At 41.6% G+C, this 24,771-nt stretch overlaps 1 protein-coding gene across 1 annotated transcript in view; it reads left to right on the plus strand.

Annotated features, from left to right (window-relative positions):
• Nucleotides 1-4,668: 4,668 nt before the first annotated feature.
• LOC133214517 (piezo-type mechanosensitive ion channel component 2-like) overlaps nt 4,669-24,771 on the plus strand; it is a 234,233-nt gene continuing 214,130 nt past the window's right edge. Inside the window, exons 1-2 of the mRNA XM_061357455.1 lie at nt 4,669-4,777; nt 4,979-5,497. Of these exons, the coding sequence (XP_061213439.1) occupies nt 4,669-4,777; nt 4,979-5,497 (628 nt within the window). The remainder of the gene's footprint in view (nt 4,778-4,978; nt 5,498-24,771) is intronic.

A 24,771-nucleotide genomic window follows, 5' to 3' on the forward strand; every position in this document is an offset into this window, starting at 1 on the left:
ACATAATTCATGTGTCACTGCTAAAATTTGATGGTGATACAAGTAAAATTCCCAGGTATATAATGTCACAGCTCCATGGGAACATCCCACTTTCCTTTCACCTTGTCTAGCCTCTCTTCTTAATGGATCTCAAAGAGCTTTCCTGTATTATTGATTCAGCCGCAGGATGCATGCAGGAGGAGCTTGGGGATGTGCTTCCATCAGTTCAGTCAGCAGCTCTGTTTTGTTAGCCCTCTGCACTGACCACTAGACAATTGCATTTTTCTAAACACTCGTTATGAGTGCTACTCCTGGCAGCTCATTTCTGATGTAGGTGGAAGTGTTCAGTAGTCAAGAACAAATTTCCTTTCTAATTGCAGCAAAAGTCAATGATGCCTTGAGACACCATTTGGATTCTGCCAGGTTCAATGTCCCACAAAATGTGTCTAAACTAGATCTGATGAAGTATGTGACAGATCTCTCCTATCGTGTTTTACGTTATTGTCAGGTAAAGATAATAATGTTTTGATGCTTCCTAATTGATCAGATTGTAAAATCCAGCAGAACAAGATCAGCAAACAACAAAGGGTTTCTATAAATACATATTTACTGTGCAAGACAAAAACTCTAAATAGACCCTGTGACATGAATGGTGAAGATTAACAAAGGCTAGGAGGAGAAAAAAACCCCAGACCTTTAGTTATGCATCTGATTTTCAAAGTTTTCTGCAAACCCTGTGCCCAGTTCTAACTCAGCTGAAATGAGTGGTGAAATTATGGATTAATGAATGGAAGATAAATCAAGCATGGGGAAAATTTTGGAGGCTTCTAAGAAACACTCTGCTCTGCTGGGGCAGCTGAACATTTCTAAGGATGCCTACTCAGCATACATTTAAGTGGAATGAATTTCCTTACTGTAAGGCAAGACAAGCTCATAATTTAGGAGGATAAAATGGTTACTAACTACTGCTGTTCTGGGGACTTAAACTGACTCTGAACCAAAAATCAGTTTGAACTGCTTTTTTTAACTTTTCTTGAACCAGAACTGAACTTGAATGTTATTTTGAAGCTTAGCTGACTTCATGCTGGAAGTGAACAATAACAGCTTCAGTCAGAGCTGAATGAGAACTAAGCTGAAAAATGGAATTGCTTGACTCCTGGTGGGCCACTGCAGGCTGTTCCCCTAGCTGCTGACAGGGCTAAGCAGGAGGAGGACTTCCAGAATAGGTAAGAGGAGCAGGATACTTTCATGTAGTCTTATGGAGCATGGATCAAGAGACATAATACACTAGTTAATCATCACTGTAAATGTTAAAGCCATTTCCTTCCCCCTAGGTCCCCAAAGCAGGACTCTTGCGTTGTAAGAATAGCAAATATAAACCAGCTCTGTACAGCCGTGATTCCCCTGAAAAGGCTTCAGTAACTTCTCCTGCCTCCCAATGAGAGTTAATGCCTTGCCACTTCTTTGTATAGGGCAGTTTTATTTCTTCAGTTAGTTTAGCAGTCATTAATGGACCTCACCATAACTGTGTGGACTGTCTCAGCCTGTATATATGCATATACATATACACATATATATATCTTTATCCATACACAAGCCCTTTTTTATGTTAATCCAAGCCTGTGGATGCTAGAACAATGGCATGAATTCATGGTTCAAACAGCCAAACAAATCAGATACCTGAGGCACTTGGAAGATGTTTCTGAACAGTGCTATTTTAGACAGTCAGCTCAACACAATTTCAATCAGCAGTTCCAGTTGACTTTGTTCTACCTAATAGAACCTGTGACACAATATATTCTGGACTTTTTTCCCCCCAGTAACCCTCTTGGCCTCTGAACTCTACTAACTGCAATTGATTTTGCATGTTAGATGAAGCAGGGGCAACGTTTTTCCAAAATTGCCCCAAGTTATTGCTACAGGAAAGGTGACCAGGTCAGGTGGAGCAAGTATCTTCACAACTGAAGTTTGTTCTTTTGTGAATCCAAGTAAGCTCTTCTTCCCTCTCTTCATTAAGGCTTCTTCAGCGCCCCCACTGCTAAAATGTTTTCACCTGAGGTGGTGTTACGCACCTGGTAATGGAGGGTCTGAGATCCTGGTAGTTGAAAAGAAGAGGAAGAAATGCTGGTTGGTGGTGAGATTGCTGTGTCCACTGTTAGCACATTTACTGTATTCTGTAGGACTCACACAGCCTGGCAATTTCCTCTGGTTTGCAGAGAGAAAAACTGTGTGGGCCATGGTGTGTTTTCACTGAGTTGCATGCCCTTAGGGAAGAAGCAGCCCTCCTGCTTTATATTCAAACTGCTTCTTATGTCACTTGCAAAACTGGTGTCAGCTAACTCCTAGCTCTCCTCTAGACATTGTTTTCTATTATGCACACTTAATTGAACAGACACTTTTCCCATTAATCCAGTTGCTCTTTCTATATTACCTATTTTAGTCAGAGCCCTATGCTTTATTGTTTCCATGCTGGCTAAAAGCCCTGCTCCAATTTTCAGGTTAATGCACTTACTGTTCCTGTCAACAGCTGAGCTCCAGGCACTGTACATGATTCTTGGTAAGGCTTCACATCTCTTTTTTTATACTTCTTACCACTACAGAGGTGTGGTTGGACGATGGTTCTCTCAAAATTATGTCTGCAAACAGTTAACTCCCAGCAGCTGTGAGGAAGAAATGCTGTCATTTAGCAGACGTTTTAGCCAAAAGGTGGCACTGCGGCTACACAGATTTTGCAGTAGATGAACAGTCTGGCAGAGGTAAGGAGCCACTCAATACATGGATTTTAAGTCTGCTTTTCAAACCTTGTGAATGCTAAGTATTGAAAACTGGCTAATTATTTCCCAAATATTAGACTAAAATCAGTGTTTCAGGAAGCAAAGTATCTGGTAACGGTACTATTAAAGTAATAAATGCTTTATCCTTTTGTTAGTGAATCTGGATGACTGAACAGAAAAAAAAATCCTGATCAATAGCTGAACGTGTCCTGCCAAAGTGCACGGAATATTTCAGCTGTGCATGTATCCTACACATACAGACTACCCCATTAACTGCTTGCTTTGGAGCCTCTAAGGCAAGGATAGCTTCCTCAGGAACTGAGTTTTGGAAACAGACCCTGTGGTCATAAAACAATGCTGCACTTTGCCATGGGCTGATCACTAGCAGATGAAGTCGGACTCGATCCTGGTATTTTACTGTGTACAGACATGATCACTAGGCATATACACAGAGATCCATGTGTACAGAAACCCATGCTAGAGCACTGAGAAACAAATCTGCAGTCTTGGTTCATTGCCGAGACATTCGGGAGAGCAGTGCTGGGCCCAAATGTGGGAAGTGAGGGAGAAATCTCCCCAGGCTGTCACATTCATCCTACTGGGACAGGGCTTTGTTACACTCCCCTGTAACACTGGAAGATGTGATATTTAACTTCTATGACCATACCTCTTCAGCAAAGGCTCAGTTTTTTTGTGATACAGGTCCATTGTAATCTGCGTCCTCATAATGGACTTGTTTGGTACACTGAATTAGTGCCTGTAGTTGATTTTTCTTAGCTTCCTTGAGCATTTTTATATATGTAACTCTGGAGTTCTTTACTCTCCAAATACACAAATCAGTTTGCCTCTTGTACCGTATCTGAATAATTGCCATTATTCATAAAATAAAAATCAGATGTCCACATGGCTCAACACCTATCATTTGAACCCTCAAAACAAAAAAAAACACCTTATTTTTTCTTCAAAAGACCCTTTTGTGGGTCAAACCCATGTTTGCCAAGGGTTTTCTCTGCAACAATGGTATGAAAGTATGTATTCTAAAAAGCATGCAACAGCAAAAGATGCTTAAGTAATTACAAGGAGTCAAAAAGCCAGGACCTCAAGAGCAAATCTAAGACTTCCTATATTGAAGGAAGACAGGATGAAGTCCTTAACTGGAAAGAAGCCTTGGGAATTTATGCTAAGGACCACAGGGTCACTGCTGCTGTTTTTTCCTACTCCACATCTTGCAGGAGACTGAAGAGTTAGCTCCAGCACTGCCCCACAAAGAGGACATTCCGTCCGAGCTCACCTCAGTTAAGTGGGAGGGCTTGCTGTACAGTCCTGAAGATTAAATGGGCTTTTACTTGAATTAATAACATTAATAACTTTCTATTTTACAGCATTACTATTTCAACCCAGGCTATTAGGTTTATTCAGCACACACACAGGGACACACCAGCTGAGCCTCGAAAAGGCCCTTTTCAATCCACCGCATGTTCTAACCCGCACCTTATTTTAAAGGGTAAAAAGCTTCCCAGAAAAGTGAAATACATTCCAGCAACCGCAGATCTATTTTTTTTCTTGTGGACCTAAATGCCCTGCTGAAACATGGGGGGGGGGAGGGGGGGGGGGATGTTGAACAAACCAGATAAAACTGCTCCCCCACTCAAGAAAAACAGTATAAATCAGAAGTTTTTAGTGAATACTAATAACGTTATTATAGCAACAATTATAATGAAAAATATTCTAGTAAAAAAAAAAAAAAACACAAGAAGAAACAAAAGAACAAACCCAAACACCAAAACCCAGACAAATAAACCACACACAAAACCAAACCAACTCAAAAAGAAACGTTAAGGAAAACCGATAAGGTTTTAAGTGGCTAACAGGAGCCAGCTGGGGGTGACAGCGCGGTGACAGAACAGTCCCTGCGATGCGGACGGGATGCGCAGGCAGCAGCGAGGGCACAGGGCAGGACTTCGGACAGGGCAGGAGCAAAGGCACGGCAGAGGGCAGGGTGGGGTCGGGAGCAGGGGCAGAAGGTAGGCACGTGGGCATGGGCAGAAGTAAGGGCACGGCAGAGACCAGGGTAGCGGTAGGGGTAGCGGTAGGGGTAGCGGTAGGGGTAGCGGTAGCGGTAGCGGCAGGGGCAGGGGCATGGGCATGGGCAGGGGCAGGGGCATGGGCATGGGCATAAGCATAAGCATAAGTATAAGCATAAGCATAAGCATAGGCATGGGCAGGGAGCTCACGGCCGGCCCCTTCACTGAGCGGTCCGGCCCTGTCGGGGCGGGGCGCGGGGCAGCTTCCTCACGGGGCGCGCCGTGGGGTGCCGCCGGCTGGTCCCGCGCCGTCGGTGCAGAGGGCGGGCCGGGGGGGTCGCTTCGCGCTGTTCGGCGGACGGGAGGAGGGCGGGAAAACAGCAGTGGGGGGAGCCCCGAGGGGGCGGGCGTGTGTGTGTGTTGTGTGTGTGCCCCTGGCCGGGGGTGCGGCACGGCGCTGGTTGCATGGGCTGCTGCCGGGATGCGGCGGGAGGGGTAAGGCGGCGCGGCTGAGGCGAGGCGAAGAGAAGAGAAGAGGGGACGGGCGATGCTCCGCCGTCGCGGCGGCTCCGCGCACGGGAGGACATAGGAGCGGCGGTGGCGCGCAGAGAGGGACGGCTCTCCGGCCGGCTGGCCGCGACCCCCACCCCGCCGCGATGGCCACCGAGGTGGTGTGCGGGCTCACCTTCCGGCTGCTCCTGCCCGTGTGTCTGACTGCCGGTATGTCCCTACGTCTGTCTGTCCGTCCGTCGGCTTGTCGCCGCCCGGGTGCGCGTCCCGGGGCTGCTGGACGGTTCTCTCTGCCAGCCGAGCCCGCGGCTCAAGGGGATGCACCCCGCTCCTTCCGCGCGGCAACTCCCACGGTCCGCTGTTACCCTAGAAAACTTTCAGCTTCGTTGCTCACCCCTTATTTCCTATATATTTGTTGCTGTTTGGTGGTGTCGGTATGGTTATTTTTATTGTCGCTGCCCGCCCTGGGGTGCGGAGCTCGCACGCGTGGCAGGGCTCGCCCTACACTGCCGGCGTTCGGAGCCCCGCAGGGCTCAGTGGCTCTCCGCGGCTTCCCGCTCGGAAACCCAGGCGCTTACTTCGTGTCACCCCGAGTCGCTTCGCATCCTAGGGAAAGGTGTGAGAGAGCGAGAGGAGGAACTGGTGTTCGCCCTCCTGGCTCAGCTGCCTTGTTGGGGTTCTGGGGGTACTTTGTAAAAGCGGGGAGTGAGCTGTTTCAGAAAGAGCAATTCTCTGGGGGTCTTCAGGGGGAGATTTGTTTTTTTTCGAGAGAGAGAAATTGCAGTTTATTATATCGCGTTAGTTAGCAGGGGGCCATCCAAAAAACCGCATTACTTTAGGATGGAGAGCCGCGGTGTCCAGCCGCGGGTGAGTATGTTAATATTAATCCATGCTTCCGCACAATTTGAAAATTGAAACAACGATTACTCGTTAGATCAGTCGGATCTGACGGGTTCGCCGTGTAAGCTGCCGTTGCGGAGCACAGGGCCGGGGCTGGTGCCAGGCTGCGGGCGGGAGGTGGGAAAGCGGGGCGGGAGCTGGTGCCCCACCGTCCGCACAGCGTGGAAGGAAATACCTCGGCGACCAGCGCCGCGCATCCTCCGCGGGCTGCGGAGCAAGACCGTCCCTCACTTGCGCGACCACCGCGGGGCTCACGGGTCCCGGGTGCCTCTAGCCCCTTCCTGGCCATAGAGAGGCGGCGGGGTCCCCCTCCCACCCCGGCTTGCAGGTCTCCGAGGGGCCTCATCGGCATCCCGGGGCAGAGCTGCCCAGCAGCTCCCCCAGCCGAGTACCCTTTGTCCTTGAGAAGCCCCGTGGTGGCCCGGCCAGCACGTTTCCATGTCAGCATGTGCCCTTCAGCCTTCTCGGGAAGTCGCCCGAGCTCCCCGTGATCCCCATTACCTCTGACTTCTCCTCCGGGAGAATCTCGCGGACCCTCCTTAGCCCCACCAGAGGCACTCCCCGACTCCCGTGTCGCTACCGGGTGCTTCCCTCTTGCTTCCGTGGGCTGCGAGTGAAAACGCACTTTTTTTCTTATTGTATTGCTTGAGGCAGTGCGGTGAGCTCTGTGATTGCGGGATTGTATGAAGGGTGAGATGGAGACAGCTTTCCAGCCCACCACCAGCACCTGCACTCACTTGCTGCCCTTCCCAGAGCCTGTGGTCTCCCTGCAAGTGCCCAGGCCTGAGCTTGGTGGCTACTGCTGGGGCAGGCACGGTTCCCCAGGTCCACGGCAGCAGGTGAGGGGTCGCCGTCTGCTTTGTCACTCTGTGTGATTGGATGTCGGTGCCTTGGTGGCCAGTGTGCGGGAACGTTGTGTGCAGAGGGGCTGAGGGGCGGTAGGTGCTGAAGGCGGCAGGTTGCCCTCGAGGCCAAGGGGTGGTGGTACCAGGCAGGTCTTTCAGTGCCAGGGCTGGGTGCAGGGCGCCCCCTGTTCGAAACCTGTTGGACCCCATCCGTATTTTCATTGGACTGGAGAAATATGATTGGATAATGGATGAGTATGAATTTGCTGGAAAGACATATGGGGAGGAGGAAGGTCTCTAGGAAATAAATTGTGTTCAGGTGGAATTTGTTTATATTACTCTAATGACATAGCATCTAGCTGTGATATTAAAATAGTGGGAGTATTGTTCTGTCAGGTGCTCAATCTGGTTCTTGCCAAACTCTTTCTGTACCAGAATAAGTTCAGATTAAATTGTTTGGTTGTCCCAATTCCTGATAGTAATACAGAGGTACTTTCTCATTGCAGTAATATTTCCACAGATGAGAATTTATGTTGTAATGAATTGCATATGGTCATAAATCTTACTTATCTGAAGATTAATAGAAATATGAAATGTAAAGGAGGGACTTCCCATCTTGAGTATGAAAGAGTAATCCCACTGATGAGCTTTTTTGTTTTGGACCTAATGATATTGTTCAGTTGGATTTGAGAGAGAAATCAGTAAATGGACAAACAGCTTTTCTCTTACCTTCATTTACTCTGCCTGTTATTCTTTTCCCCTTTACAAGCTGTTAGCAGAGTCCTTACTAGGGTGAAACCTAGTTCAGTCTCCTTCACTTCACTTTTCTTGTGTCTGCACCTGAGTTATCTTTGAGCCAATGTTCTCCTCTTTTCCAAAGCATCAAGGAAGTGTTTCATGGTCTTCTGGAAAAAGGCCTTTTAGAGATCATATATCAGAGTGGTTTTCTGTATGACTTTTACAGTGGGGTTGCATCTGCAGCTGGAAAGTTGCCATGAGGACTCACTGTTCAGAGTGATGCCTTCTGTCTCCCACCCCTCTCTGAGCAGTGCCAAAAGGGGGTAATACAGAGTTGTTCTTTCAGTTCAGCAGCTGATTTCAAAATGCTAGGTTACTGTAATTTCTTATCATGGTATGATTTGCTTTTCTGTTTCTGAGGGTAGAAAATAGCAGGGTTGGAGGACCCTGATGAGCAATGGCAGCTGTGGCAAACTTGTTATAAATAACACATCTCCTAAGCTGAAAGCTGGTTCTTTAAACACTTTAGAAATGGTTAATGCTTTAAACTCTTACTACTATCAATACTTTAGTTTAAATAAAATGAAATACTGAGGCTAATTATCTTTTCTGGCATGAAAGACTTTCCAAGTGTTGATTAGCAGCATGTAACTGGGAAAACACAGTTCCTTGTAAGATTGTTTTTTTTTAGGATCAGATCTGGAGCACCGAATAGTGTAATCTTCTGTGGGTAATCCTAGATGTATGCATTTAAAGCTCAAGAATGATGTGTCTTGAGTGTCTGCTGAAGACAGGAAATTTAACATGGACAAAAAAAACCCTCTGGGACTGAAAAGCTGATTGTAGGCTTCTGACTTTAAAGTTGATCCTCCACCATGTTGTTTTCATGATGAAATCTTGTGTTCAGTCAAATGCAAAACTAGAGCCTAAATGGTAGATCCCAGCAATGATAAATAAACTTCCTTTCAAATGAAGTACTGTGTTATGTAGTAGAACAGAGTGAGTTTGATCTATTTGGTTTGGTTTGGTGTTTTTTTTTTAAATTGAGTGACATTGAGATTAATGTGATATTTTCCTGTATCGTAATAGTACAATGCTGAAAAAACAAGTAATAAAACAGAGGAGAGGGAGCTTTTGGCACTGGTGGTGGGAAGTTTTTTGTTTTGTTTTTTAAAGCTTGAGCCCTGGCATGAACCTGTTTGTTTGGCGTTCTTTTTGTTACTCATATGAACTTGAAACATTCAAAATGTGATTACTAAGTAAGGCATCAGAACAATCTTTTGCTAATTGCTTCCTTTGGTTTTAAATACTTGAACCACAAAGTTGCGGTTTACATCAATTGATAACAATTTTCACGTATTCTGCTTCCAATTGTTTTATTTCACACACAATTCATTAGTTTTCTTTTAAGCAAAATAGTGTTATTTTCAAATGGCGTGCTGGGAAAAGCAATGCTTAGAGAGAACAGCTTTCTCTGGTGTTTAACTGATGATGCTGGATTGTGTGTTACCACCAAATGGGCTTCAGTGAACTAGCTGCCTTGCCCAAGCACTTCTGAGAAGTTACGCTTGCTTTCTGAACTCCTGAATGAAGATGAAGTAAAACTTGTAGAAGCTTCTAGAGAGTTGGTTTGGTTTTTGAGGGGGTGAGCACAAGTATTAGAGTTTGGTAAATGATGTCAGGTAAAAAGAAAATACTTTGGACTTTTTGTAGATGACAGAGTTCAGATATTAGTTGAAACCTTTCACTTGATTTCTTCAAACCAAATCTTTGAAATCCTGATAAATAGCGGGAATTGCTTTTATTTCTTTCAGTCATAGTGATATCGAATCAGTCAGAGTTATCATCTTCTTGGGATATAAGCAATATGTTACAGAGAATGTTTTTTAAAGCATGCACAGTATTTTCAAACCCATGTACATTCAGCTGTTGGAAGTACCACTGCAGGACTGAGGTCCTTATTCTGCCATGGAAGCAAAAGGTAGAGTCCAGCATGCTTGGGTGTGCTGTGTGACTTTAGCCCTCAAATTAACAAGTATTGCTGAAGACGTTGGAGGGGGAGTGTCTGCATAGCTACATCAACAGGTACTAAAATGCTGTTTAAATTTTATGTTTTAAGCAGTACAGAATTCAGTTCCTCCCTGTATGTTTTGATGCTTTGAATTATTACTATTCACATTTTCTATAGACAAAATAATTTGGACAAGGCTGAAATATTAAGGCAAATCTGTGGAGGCAGTGAGCTGTACCATGCTTGGATTATTATTTTGGATTTCTCTGGAGGTGGTTGTTTAAAAATGATGGTACAATATGACATTGTGTTGCAGTTTTCAGGTGGCTGAATGAGTTTCATGTGCCAGCCTGCACAGGTGAGGTCAGGGTGATGACGAAGCAAGTTGTGATGCAAGACTGTTCAGACTAGAGGGTAGTTTGCATAGCGAGGGTGCATACATGTTTGTATGTGTGTGCATACACATTAAAAAACTTTGCCATGCTTCTAAAGTTGAAATAAACTTCCCATAGTTATTTAGAGCAGTGATTGTTATGCTCTAAAATTGGTCAGCTACTGAAAAGAAGGCAAAGATCAAACTGATTTTTCTTTGTGTCTTCCCCGCTCCTCCATCATTATGATGGCATTGGGAAATATTTATGATGATGTACTGAGAAGAATAACAGTGAGCAGCATGAAGGAGGTTCACATAGACTTCCTGTTACATTTTAAAACCGTTCTTTTCCCAGAACACTCATAAAAATGTTAGTCACAGCAACAAGAAGTCTAGGAACCCCTTAATGGGTGGCATGCTGGGAAACATTGACTTGGATGCCGGTGTGCACGAGAGATCCTAAAATGGCTGTTAATTTTCTTACTCTGCTCAAATGCTTTAGAAATGTGTCTGGCTTCTTTTATTGAAGGAAGTTTTGCCTGGTTCAGTCAGAGCAGGTGAAAGGTGTCAAAGGGGAAAAATATATGATCTTGCAGGAGCAGCGTTTTCCAGGCTTGTAGGCTCAGTCTTAGATTTTCTTGTGTGCAAAGAGTAAATGTCATTTCCATCTCTGTGGCTTCCATCTTAGGTCAATTAAGATCCAGAGAAAAGTGTTTTGGGGAGAGCGGGAAGGCAGCAGTCACCCACCAACACAGTGCTCTCTTTCTTCTAGCATCCATCTCAGGTTGACTGCCTCTGCTTCCCTGTAGCAAGCAGCCTGGGAAACTCCCTAAAGATGCCTCCCTTGAGAAATGGGAACAAAATGTCTCTCCTTAAGTTCTTACCACCTCTATTTACATATTCTAACTGTTCTGTTAAGTAATTTGAATCCAGTAATGGTTTAAAATGAGAGAAAAGCAGAACCTATATATGTTTGCAAGGCTTGCCTGGTAGGTAACTTCTTCCACAGACAGTGTTGAACTGGGGAATGGAAGTCAGTGGGAGGCAGCTCTTTGGACAGAGATACTTGGAGAAATTAGGTGACTTGCCTGGTGACTAGGAACTGGAAAGCATTCGAATCCTTTATTTGTAGTGCTGGAGCTCATGGGTTATCAGTTGCAAGTCGTGTCATGCATGAAATTCCTTTTCTGTCTTGAAAACTGAGGTACATTCTCTTATTTATTTAAAATGAGAACAGTAAAATCGTAGCATGAAATGACAGAACTATGTTTTTTGGGGAACAGATAAATCACCTTTTTTGAGGATGTTTCTGAAGGAGGTCAAGGAAGGGAACGATACTGTTATCGCATATGTGTAGACACAGTGCTCTTTAATTTCAGGTAGTTTGCTGAAAGTCAGAAATGCGAGAAACAAAACTGTCAGCAGGCTGGGGAGATGGAGTGCAGCACTTCTAACTGCTAAAGCACCAAAATAATTTCATGGTACAGCTTTACCAGAATGTGTGTTGGAGCAGTGGAGTTGCAAATGCTGGCAAAAGCAGACCGACTTCAGAGCGGCTGGCACTGCTAAGAGGTCTCATGGAAAGGAATATCATTAAATGGATTGTATCTGAGAGGGGCTTCAAATGGTGCACTTGTTCATTAACACTAAAATCTTTTTCACATGCATCTAGAGCTGCTGGGTGTTTACACTCCAGCTTTCCTTCTCTACATATCTTTTCTCTGTGTCTTTTCACATTGAAGTGATAGCCCTTGCGAAGCCAAACTGTCTTATTTTGAGGGTAACATTTCACTTCAAGAACATCAGTAACTACTTTTGCCTGTTGGACTGCAGCACTCTAAGAAATAGGCTGTTTGCCTTCTATCTTGAAGAATAATGTTAGCAAGTGCTACTTAGTGAAAAAGTCCGTAGTCAAGTAGATTGTACAACCCTTTGTAATATCTTTATCAGTTATAAAGGTACTGTAAGTATGACGTGTGAAGCTAGTAAAAAGGCTGTATAGTAGGGGTTTAGGGATTTAGTTTTGTCTGTGTTTCAGCAGATTGATCAATATTTGTAACTTGTAACCGGTGATGTACTGGAATAGGTTGCCCAGGGGGGCTGTGAATGCTCCATCCCTGGCAGTGTTCAAGACCAGGTTGGACGAAGCCTTGGGTGGCATGGTTTAGTGTGAAGTGTCCCTGCCCATGGCAGGGGTGTTGGAACTTCGTGATCTTAAGGTCCTTTCCAACCCTAACTGTTCTATGATTCTAACTAAATCAATCTAGGTTTGTTTGCTAGGGTAAAAGTTTTCTGTAAGATTACTTTTGTGGTGATCACAGGTCTTCATGCTGTCGTCCTGCCAGAGCTCTGAAGCTAAGCAGGTCAGAAGCTGACAGCATGCAGGTAAGTTTTCAGGAAAAGTGCAGGTGTTGCTGGCAGGAATGAGTGACAGAGTCCTCTCATTCTACTGAAACTGGAGTATTGGTGATATATGTAAGCGGTATATATATGAAACTGGGGTTGTTTTGTCAGACAAACCAACTCAAGGTTTTCAATAGAAAAAAAAAAGTCCCCAGGTTGAATTATATAATATCTTTATTTTGGTGCATTTGCTAGAAGTGCATCCTTTGATGCATTACATTCAGGATGTGGTTGAATTAATGCACTTCTCCTCTTCTCCTGAGAGTCTTACCTGTCCATTTCCCGTCTCGAGTAGACAGTTGTAAAACCTGAATGTCACATTAAGGTTGCTATTTTGTATCTTAATTTCTTTTATACCTATAATTCCAAGCTGCAGTGTTAGCTTTGATGATACCCTGTAGCAATGAATTCCGTGGGTGAACTCTTCTGTGAATAAAAAAAAAAAAGAGTACTCTTTAATTCCTTTTCAGTTTGTTGCCTTAGTAAATAATCCGTTGGATGGGAAAAAGTATGTATAATCACTTAAATCAACAACAGTCTAGTGTTCTATTTACTCTAATACTTTAGAATAACATTTGCAAGGCATAAAATCAACTGTTAAGATTAACTGTAGAAATTAACAGCTCTGAATTTCCTATCAATTGTCCAGTTCTGGAGAAAGGGATGACGATTATGTGAATCTGCCTTCCCCATAAATAAAGAGTTTTAGGATGCTATACTTGTACAATTTGAAATGTCAGAAAATGCAGCGTAGCTCTTCTGAGCTCATTCATGTAGTTTTCAGTTTGGAAGCTCTTTTGGAAAGGAAGTAAAACTTTAAGAAGTGAGTCTGTGTGTTTATGAGTGATATACTAATCACTCCCTTTTTGGCAAAATATTACAAAGCACTGGATTGCAGACATTACATACTCTACTGTTTCCAAGCTACTAATTTCTTAATGTAGCTTGACATAACCATAAATTAAACCTGAAGTATTTAAGGGGCATTGGGGTGAGTGTCAATTCTGCCTCCTGTTGAGAAGTCTCATGGGAGACTGAGAATTATTTCTTTAACAGATAAAGGGGATGTGTTTTGGATTCTCACTGTGCTGAAGGACACTGAAACCCTATGTGGGTAAAAAGGTGCTAAACAGGTGCTGTTTTTTTCCCTAGTCATGCTCATACCACTCTTAAACTGTATGCTCATTTTTCTGGGGGGAGGGTGTAAAAGACAAGCGAATAGAGTAATTAGCTCCTGGCTATTTTAGAGGACATGGAACTCCTTTTGCTAGCAGTCCAAGTTGCAAGCATATGTTTAGCCTTTACCTTTAGTTTAGCTTTTAAATGCAGAAGTTCCAAAGGCTCCAAAAGGAGTGATTCAGTGTTCCACCCACCTTGCAATCTGAAAGTAAGCCTTTCTCCAGATTGATAAATCTGCAACTGTAAAACGTGATGCTGATTACAGCATTACGTATCACTGATACTGTGGATTTGCTTGTCTAGGAAATCATCTGCTAACCTCTAGCAGGTATGTACAGTGACAGTTACTATGAATTTTATATACATGCTCATATGTTGGAAAATGTCTGAAACATGCAAAATTTTTGCATAGTGGCTGCACCTGTCTGTGTTGTGTTTTCCTTCCCTTGCTATATTTGTGGCTTTTTATGACATCTTTCAGAATAGCATTTTCCTGGTAACAGAGAATAGATTAATTCATAAGCCAAAGGCTAGTGAGGGTAATTTGTCTCCACAAATCCTGATTTATGCAGAGAACTTTTACTGCCATAAATAAATATTAGCTCACGTTGGCAATTTGTTGGCCTTATTCTATGAGATTATTGTTAAACGGTATTCATAGCTGTAATGTGATTGCTAAAATGTGTTTCGATTCCTTGGTCCTTCACTCTGTGCTTAGAATTTTAAAGACTTGTCCTATTATATTCCTTAATAACACACTGCATTTTTTTGACACCGATACATACGTAGATCCGCTTCTACAAGATAACAACCTAAAAAAAGCTACATGTTTTAACTGTTTGAAACTTCATCAGAGATCAGACTTTCTGGGATATGTGTAGTGCAGGCACCTTTTAGAAGGAGTGTACTTTCAGTGACAAGCAGGGAATTATAATTACTTTCCACTTTTTTGCATTTTTCTTTATTTTGTCATTGATAACATCAGCATTGTCTTTGTCAGAAATAAATATATTTCTGTGTCGAAAAAAAATTAGGCTTTTCTAAATGCTAAGTGATAAGATTGCTTTCTTCAGGTTGTAGTGCTTATGATAGATGTGCCAACAGCCAGAGAAACTTCATGAACTTTTTGATTCTTCTTTCATCTCTAGACATTTATCACATATCAAATTACTGTTTAATTTAGAGAACAAAAATCTATGAGGTATGACCCATCTCTTATTTGTTACCTAAATGCTAGGCCTGTTTATTTGCAGTGTAGTGCTATGTAAATAATAAAAATCACTTCCGTAGCTTATTTTCTGTAAATTGAAAGGAAATCAATAACCTTTTTTTTTAAATAAAATGTCATTACTCTGTTCTTAAAACCAAAGCTAAACTTAATAAAGCTTATCAGTTTCTTCCATCATTTCAGAACGTAATTGAGCAAAAAACCCCATAGTGTGATAACGTGTCTGTCTGTCCCTTTGTGATAATATGTTTCAACTGGAAAGACCTTAATCCTCATAGTTCATGCATTTCACAAAGTTTTTCCTTATGAACCTATAGATAGTCTTTGATGTCACATTTTATCTGACATGTTAGTTGTTTTCTTCTGAAGTCTGAACAGGTTTCTTCTTCTAAGAGAGCAGAACAAAAGCTTCTCCTGGGATTTTAAAGATGTTTTATTAACTATTTTCATACATTTCCTGATTAGGGGAACTCTTTGTGGTTTACTGCTATGATAAATAAGCTTCTCCTTGCCTAATGTGGTGCATCTTTCTTTTCCTAAGCTTTCACGCTTTTCTTATCGTATTGCACATTGGTCAGGACCTTTGATATCTTTGTTGGGCAATAATGTACATGTCTGTATTACTATAAAAATGCATTTTCCCTACTGCTTCTTGGGAAGGGACTGTCATTTCCATGGGGTGTAGTTGTATTTGAAAACTTTCCTCATCTTTCTTATGTGAGCCTACTCTTGTGCTTGTTAGTATCATACAGCTTAGCTCAGAGCTTCACTGTATTTTCAGGTGAAATGACCTTCCTGTTCCCTAAGGTACAACACAAAACACAATAGATGGGGGAGAAAAGCCTAGTCAGCTGCTCAAGTCATATTTACTCTGTACCACACAAGGCATAAATGTACTCCCACCTCCTTCTGAAATAAATCCAATAATTGACTTCATCTCCTTGTTTAATGGCTGGTTGCTTTTAACGGTGGGCCCTGTAATGTTTAGAAGGATTAGCATTCGGTGACATGTATTCTCCATCACTCTTCTGCAGGTGATGCCTTTGTCATGAGAGAAGTCCCAGGTCTGAGAAAATGGACCCTATTTTACACTTCCTGAATGCAGTACAGCTCTCCTCCCCAAGTTCTAATATTTTGATTTGTTTAACCTTGGAACACAATGCCTAGGTGTATACTCTGAGGCAGACTGGAATACAAGAAATACTGTGTATATGTACAAATCTATTGATATAATGTATCTTAAAATACCCTTCTGTAGTGTTTAACCCGTATGCCATTTGTTCTTATTGAACTGAGTCAACAAACTCAATCATCGTGCCCATTAGTGTACATAAATATCAAAACCTGTTTCTCACAGCTTTTCATTGTCATCTGCAAATATAACATCATAACTGTGTGAAGTTCTCTACAAATATGTTTCTTGTTAATTTGCTGAAAGCAAAAGTAATCATACTGTTTTTATGCATGCTTTGAAAAGATCCTTGCAGTTTATTGTAACACTGTTTTAAGCAAAAAATTGCTTCGAGATACAATAACCTTTTGTGAAATAAGTCACTGTCAACTTTTGGCAACCTCAGTAAGCCAAGTCTGTATTTTTGTTACAGCATGCAGACGTACTGAGGGGTGTAAGACAACCCCCCTGTGCCATTTTGAGGGTCTAGAAGTGAGGGCTGGCCTAATCAATTTAAGTTGATCCCTTCCCGTTGAGAAGTCCACATTAAAATGCAGAAGTGAGACAATGCACAAATCTTGTTCCCTACAGCTTGGCAGCTCAGTGATGAGCTATACTGGCAGTAGTAAGGAAGTGGCAGAAGGTCCCAAATGGTCATTAGCTTACCCTGGAGAATGAAGCAGTTGGAGTTGGTAGAATTATAGAAGAAGGATATCAGGTTTTTTCTTGCCTGTATTTACTGTTACTGTATTTGGGGAATTCTGTTTGTTTTTTCCCCTTGTGGAGGAAGCTGTTTTCCTGCTGCCCTTGAAATGGGAAAGTAGCACAATTGTTCCTATGCTGGAAGGATTGGAAGTAAATTGCAAACAATATTGCAAACTGGAAGGAACAAGAAAGTCTTATCACCAGGGTATCCTACCTGCATAATTAATGCACAGTAGTAGTTGTTGAAATACACTTAAATAGGAGTGTAGCAGTTGGAAAAACAAGCAAGCAAACAAACAAAAAAAACCCAACCAAAAACCAAGGACACAAGAACCCGCCAAAGGATGAGGTAGTTAAGTCACTGAAACCGGCCTCTGTTTTGAGGAGAAAGAATAATGTTCTCCTGTGGGGTGGGTAATTCCATAGTTACTCAGTTTGGGTTTCTCATACGTTCTTTTGAAGCGGTTGAGGTTGGTCACTCCCCTGCAAGGTTTCTTGGTGATTACAGGATGGGCTCTGGTCTGACTCTGCATGTGCCTCTTCATAGCATCCCATGCTGGAAGGCATCTCAATGGGTCTCTTCTCCCATCTCCAACACTAAATTTAAACATGATTGCTCAGGGCTTTTTCCTGTTGGGTTTTGAAAGTCTCTGAGAATGGAGGTCTACAGCCTCCTCTAGTAGTTAGGTAGCCTCACAGTGACTGTGGTGATTTTTGTTTTCCTTTCCCCCCTTTATATCCTCCCAACTTCAGCTTATGGCTGTTGTCTCTCAACAACACCTTTGTAAACAGCCTGACTCTGTCTTTTCCTCTTAGGTGTTGGGGGCTACTGTGAGGTGCCCATGAAAGGGTCTTGAATGAACCCTGGTCCCACAGCCTCTCCTCACAGGACCTTAAACTCCAGCCCTGACTGTCTTGGGGACCCTCCTCTGGACTTGTTAAAATTTGTCAACATACTTCTTGTCCTGAGAGGAGCCAAAATTGCATGTGGTACTCCAGATGTGGCTTAAGGACAGCTGAGTAAGGGGGAATAACAATATGCTGCTGTTGGTACAGCCCAGTAGCTTGCACCAAATGTCAAAAGGGAGATCTGGCCAAAAACTTTTTCACCTTGTTTGTGAGAAACAGAAAGTACACATTGACCATTTTTATTGCTCCTTAAAAGAAAGAAAAAACCCGGTGAAACAAAGTGTAACTTCTAAATTGTGACCAAAGGATTGTAAGTAAAAATAAATTGATGCTGGATATTACATCTGAACAGTCAGCACTGGAACCCAGGCAGAATTTGTAGGGATTTTTTTTGTCTCATTTTTTATTTAAGAACCAAAGTGCTTAATCTTTACAGTGAATCCTACACACTCTCTCCTCATATGAAAGTAGATGCCTGTGTATGTTGTTGAAGATATCCTGGTTATGGCTTTTGAGTTTGGGTTCCAAACTGTACAGCAGTAGGTCTTGGAAATCCTTCTGTGAGGAACTGTTTCTTCAGTCTTTCTCTAAACTCATCGGTACCTCGAATCTCAGAGAGTGCAATTTTCCTTTCTTGGTTTTAAAAATAAATAAATTCACCACAGGCAGTATCTGTAGGACGTGTTCTGGTTTGCTGTGTCTTAACACATACAATGTGCATCCAAAGGCTCAAAAAGGTTGAACTTGCATTTTCCAGCTGGAAGTGCTAATTATTAATGAATCTTATTCTGCAACATTGGCACAGTCATCTGTCACTGACTTGCAGTGAACGGAATGATGAATTATTACAAGACCTACACCATTTCCTCTCGATTTCAAGAACTGTCCAATGCTGGCATTCTCTAAGGGGCTGACTAGCTCGTAAATTGTTTACATTATTTTGCCAGCAGTGATGCTCACATACTTGAATATTTTTAATTAGTCAGTATTTCTTGTTATTCTGTAAATCAATGGCCGCTAATTTGTTTCAAAACCATAGAAAGAAAATCAGTTCTGCATGTTTCTGTATTGAACTCTTTTCTCCTAGATGATCTCCATCTCATGTAGTATTGACAAATTACTTCTAGCAATAGTTATTTTACTGTTGAGTTGCAATTGTGAAACAAGTATTTGAGAAGCTGGGTTGCATTTTGGATATATGAAACACTTGGTGCTAGTCATTCACAGAATCTGTTGTACTGAGTTTTATAGATCCAGCATAAAGAATTGTTCCCAAAGTTTTGCCTGAAAAATGCAAAATTTATATATTAACTGTAATAGTCAGTTAACTTTGCTGCCTTTAGAGGGTCAACACACTGTATATTGGAAATTCTCTTCCCTTACTTCTTTCATTCTACAAGAAGCATGGGAAATGTAGTTTAACCATCTGAAAAGTTAAGCAGTTCATTGTGTGTAGTGTAGCTAGCCTTCAATTCATAAAAAGCAAGTTACTGATATCAGAAGTTACATGCAGCTCCTGTTTTTTGATTCTGTACACATCTGCTCTTAGGTAATAGATGATTTCAACACGGAAAACAATAGCTGATGTAGTTTACTTGTAGACAGACACCCAGGTGACTTTTCTGAGGGCTATTTATGCTATTAACTCGTAATTGCAGGAAGTGTCCTCATACCTTCCTGTAGCTTAGCGTTTGCATTTTTCACTGTCTGCATCCGTTGCTTCTTCCTTTTGAAAGTTTAACACCACTCACCCATGCAACACTACAAATAAAATACGTACTATCTAATCTGAACAGATCATTGCAAAAGCATCACACTCAGTTATTCTTTCTTCTTGGTTGCCTGATTTGGTGAATTATTTCATCTGTTCCTCAAACTGGTGTTTTATTGTGAGACCAGCTTTTTTTGAATGTAAAGTATTTTAGAAGCATATTTATATGCACAAGGAAATAGCAGGATAGCATGCACTTTAGAAAGTGGTCTAGAAATGTTGGTAATTTTAGCTTTAGTGTTCCGTAAGATCATATAACCAAAATGTTCAAATATTTCTGATATTCTAGCAAGTAGTGTGTGTACCTCTCCTAGCATATGGGAGTAGAAATGAGCTAAAGAAGATGTGCCTGGCTCTCTGAATTACCAGATTCTGAGAAATTTACTGAATCATACCTGCTTTGGGATACCCATCATTTTTGCAGTTCAGAGCTGATAAGCTTTCTGTTTGCATCCCACCTCTGTGCGTAAGGACTGAGCCAAATGTTGCATAGGCGGGGAGAAGGAGCATGTTGCAGAATAGCATTTTACAACCTTGTATTACTACTGAAGTTAGTAAGGTAAATCAAGGCAGACATATGTTATTTCCACATAGAACAGCTTTTCTTTTTCTTGAGGTGGTGCATTTAAAACGTGCTCAGGTAATTCATTCTGCTAGTAAAATTTTTTTACTAGAATTGATACAGCTTTACTTTGACATGTTGATAGCTAGGATTGGGGCACACTGAGTGCTTAATTGATTTTAAAACATCACCTTTCAGGTCAGAAGATTCTTTAATGCATGATACAAATGGCTCTGCTTTTTTTTTTTTAATTTTTTTTTGGTGTTTTTTTCTTTTTAAGAAAGAAGTAATGATTCCCTAGGCAATTGTCCAAGAATAAGTGCTTCCAGTGCCAGAAGGTTACTCAGAAAGGCCAGTGTCTTTATTCCATGAATTCGATAACATATAACACGTAGTCTTATCTTAACGCTGAGTAAATAAGAGGAAGATGTAAAATGAAATTAGAAAGAAATTGCTGTTGTTGCTGTGTTTTGTAACTTGAGATAACTAATCCTCATCTCATCACACCAATCCAGAAGGTATGTTTGTACCTAATTAGATTATTCCTTATACTTAAAATAAGAAATACCTCAGATTCAGCCTCAAAGTCAGCAGTAGCAGTCTGTGGTTAGTGTAAGACCACAAATGATGTCAATAAATTAATGAGGTCATGGGTATACACAAACAGAGGAGAAAGACATTAGGAACAGAGTCTTGAGCACAAGAGGAGGAGAGTGTCTTTCATTACATGGTTAATCAAAGCTATAGGAGCAGTTAGTGTTGTTTGCAGAGCTGTTGTTAGCACATTAGACTACAGTTGTCTCTTTCACATTGTTTTTTATCAAAAAAACAGAAAACACTGCCCTTCATGGACCACTGCCACCAACTTTAAATTAGTGTTTCTCCTCAGGAACAAGGAGGAAAGATTCCTTAGGCCAGCAGAGTAGCCTTTGCTGCTAGCCTTTTTTCCTCTTTATGTTTTATTTTTTTAGCTCTTCCTGTCTGGTTGCATCCAGAATATCAGAATTGGCAGCCTCAGGCATGTTGAGTGTTCTGAACAAAAACTCCAAGCAAATTACTTCTGACATTTAATATCCTCCTTTGGACTTTCTTTTATGTGTTTTCATTGGTAATCGTGTGAAGATGGCATCTTCTATAGCAGCTGGCTCCAGCTCCCTGTCTGTCAGTTTTCTATTATACTGTAATTAAGCTCATTATATATTTAGATTACTTCTAAAGGATCAATTACTAATAAGTTAGAGGTAACATAATAAAAAGTGTTATAGAATGGAATAGAAACACCTAGGTTGCAAAGATCTTTAAGATCAAGTCCAACCATTGACCTAACAATGCCAAGTCCATCACTAAACAATGTCCCTAAGTGCCACATCTACACATCTTTTAAACGCCTCCAGGGATGGTGACTCAGACAGTTCCCTGAGCAGCTGTTCCAATGCTTGACAACCCTTTCTGTCAAGTTCTTTTTCCTAATATCCAATCTAAACCTCCCCTGACACAACGGCCCCTGGTCTCGTTTCCTCTTGTCCTGTCACTTGTTACCTAGAAGAGGCTGACCTCCATTTTGCCACAACCTGCTTTCTGATGGTTGTAGAGAGCAGTACGGTCTGAGCCTTCTCTTCTCCAGACTAATCATCTCCAGTTCCTTCAGCCAGTCCTCATAAGACTTGTCCTCTGGACCCTTCACTAGCTTTGTTGCCCTTCTTTCGGCGCTGTGTAGCACCTCAGTGTCTGCCTTCTGGTTAGAGGCCCCAAACTGGCCATAATATATGAGGTGCAGCCTTGCCAGTGCCAAGTACAGGGGGATGATCACTTCCCTAGTCCTGCTGGCCACACTATTCCTGATATAAATGGCCTTGACCTTGTAATATTTGAATCTTTGTATCTTGCATTGATTTCCCATGAGTTTTGAGTGGTCAGCATCCCGCAGTAACCATCTGTCTTCTTTTTTTGGAAACACTGTTAGGCAAATATAGAATGGGTAGCAGTACCTGAACTGTCTTATAATTCAAAAATAATTATAGCAAAGATGTGATAGGACTGGTTTCTTTGTGTCAGAATTACTGAAAGTGATAATACCGGTTACATCCTAATAATTTAAATGATCCTTCTGTAAGAGAAATTGGAATCCTTTGTGATTATTTAACAGGCAAGGGAAGAAGTCAAGCTTAGCCTCCAATGTGTTTCTTGTGATGGGAGTTCTGATAACTTGGAAATAGATACTTTTAATGCACTCTGACAACCCTTTGGTTATGACCAAAAGAAAAATCATCTGAGAAAACTTTAACTGTATGGATTAGGTGTGAATATGAAACATGATACAAAGTTAACTATTTAATTAAGGTATGCTGCTCATTAGATACCTGTAAGACACACAACTAAGACCGGGTGGTATGATATCACTTTTTTTGGTGGCTTCCTAGGAAGTAGAAATGGGAACATTTAACACTGAAATGGGCTCTCTGCATTGATGTGTTAGTAAGTTCAAAAGAGGTAGCTGGCTGCAGTGAGATGAAACAAGCTCATATAAGCTGTAAAGGGGCTAAACATGTTCACCATGATGTGGGATGGATAGATTTGCCATCATTAAATCTGGAAAGGTATGAAAGCAATTTACATGGCTCAGCACATGACCGGCACTGGTGAAAACATCCACTGGGTTGAGGGTCAAAAACAGCGTAGCGCATGCAGAGGTAACCATGTGCTTTGTTAGATGCCATTCACTGATGCTCAGTATCAGCAGGTGTTGTGTCTAACAGGACTTTTAGTGTCTGCTGGGAATGTCCATGAGAATTAATGTGGAGAGAAGAGTGTGTTTCTGTCCAAAGATCTCTGTTTTAGCAACTTGCAAATGATTTTGTCTGTTAGAATATTTCAGAAGAGTTTTTTGTTTGTTTCCCTTACAGTACTGGTGGAAGCATCACCAGATAAACTGCTTAGTTTATTGGCTCGGATGATGGTTGCACTGTCACTCTTAAAATGAACAGAACTTTGCGGAGGGAAGGCCAGTTACATATTTTGTGCAGTAATACTGGATTATTTTATGGATTATGTTGTTTTCCTGACATTACTGATTGCTTAACGTGTAGTCAAGTAAATTGGCTTTCAAAAATGTGAGAGTATAGGTGTACCTAGTTTAACTGCATGAAGTGATCTTACTTCCTTTTGTGATAAATGCTATAAATTCACAGTAGAGGTATAAATAAATGTTTGCTCCAGTAGCAAAATTGTTAGGTGGAAGAGTTTTACCCTGTGTAATCCTCCCAGGTGGCATTAGAGAGAAGGGGTGTGGAAATCCTGACTCTGAAACAAGAGTGAGAGAGCAGAATATAAAATATTCAGGTCTATTAATGGGGATGGATTTCTTTTCTGTGTAACCAGAGGGTGTGTGTGAACACACACAGGAGGCATTTGAATGTGTAAAGTACCTGGTAGGGGAAATTAAACTCAGTTAAACAGATTTCCATAGTCCACAATAAAATACTGGGCTGTTTTGTTCAGTTGCATGGGGATAAAGATATTTTCTATCCTTTTAATGTTACTGCGCACTGGCTGATCCTTCTGTTTACGTTACAAAAGTTATTTAATCATTTTGGCAACAGTGAGGAAACATAATTACTCAACTTTGCCTGAGGAGATTGAGCAGGATAAGTGCCTGCTGCCACATCGCCAATTTTCTGTGGTGTATATTAGTGTACATGTTGATGGACAGTAAAGTGTCAAGTACTTAGATAAGTATTATGTATGATTTTCCTTGATATTAATATATACAGAAGTTGATAATATTTATGTATGTTTAACATTTTTTCTGCATGAGGCTCTTGTGAAGAACTGAGATGGATCAAGATGAACCAGGGTGGATTACTGTTGGTTTGGATAGATTTCAGAAGAATAAATATTCATCTGAAGCAGTAACTTCGTTGGTGTTTTGCCTTTCCCCTTTGGAAGCCACATGCTCCCCATATAGTAGCTGGTCTGCTTCTGAGTTTGCCATTTCTCTGAACGGGTGAGCCATGGGCTATAAGCGTTTTATTGGTGTGTCTCCAGAAAAACAGTCACCTTTATTGGAAGCAAATTGAGTTGCAGTTGAAGAAATGCAAATGGAGTGTGATTTCCTGACCTGCTGCATGTCACAGGAGAAAATCGTTAATGAGGAACGTAATTATATAATAATGTGATAATGTGTTTCAGAGTATTTGAAGCCCTTTTTATAAAGGATTTGAAGGCAGGCAGATAAGGACAGTTAAGGAAATAATGGGAAAGAAGGCAAGTGGAATAATAAAAGGTGAGAGGATATAGAAGAAGGAAGATGGTGGTGGAGTGAGCTGGGGTAAGGAGGTGTTCAGAGGAAAGAGCAAAGAAATCACTGGCTGTGTTTTGAGAAATGAGAAAGTGAGGAGATGGATTTGAAGAGATAAATGATGTTTAGAAGCAGGCTAGGAAGATGAAGAAGATAGCCAACTAGGCCAGCTGGGAGATCGATAATAAGGACAACATATAACACTGTCAGTAGAATGTGTATCAGTCACAGTGGCCAGCAAGAATGTGTGAATCCTAGAAATTAAAGGGAAGGAAGTGACAGGGCTTCCATAGAAGACTGTATGTAGCAGAAAGGTTGCAGAAATAGAGAACCAAAAATTGCATCCAAACTAACAGTGAAAACAGAAATGGAAATCCAGACTTCCTGTGTTT

This window comes from Neopsephotus bourkii, unplaced genomic scaffold (genome assembly GCF_033783945.1).
Source record: "Neopsephotus bourkii isolate Nb327-2 ecotype Australia unplaced genomic scaffold, CSIRO-AGI_Nbou_v1 NB_894, whole genome shotgun sequence".
In the NCBI taxonomy this organism is placed as follows: Eukaryota; Metazoa; Chordata; class Aves; order Psittaciformes; family Psittacidae; genus Neopsephotus; species Neopsephotus bourkii.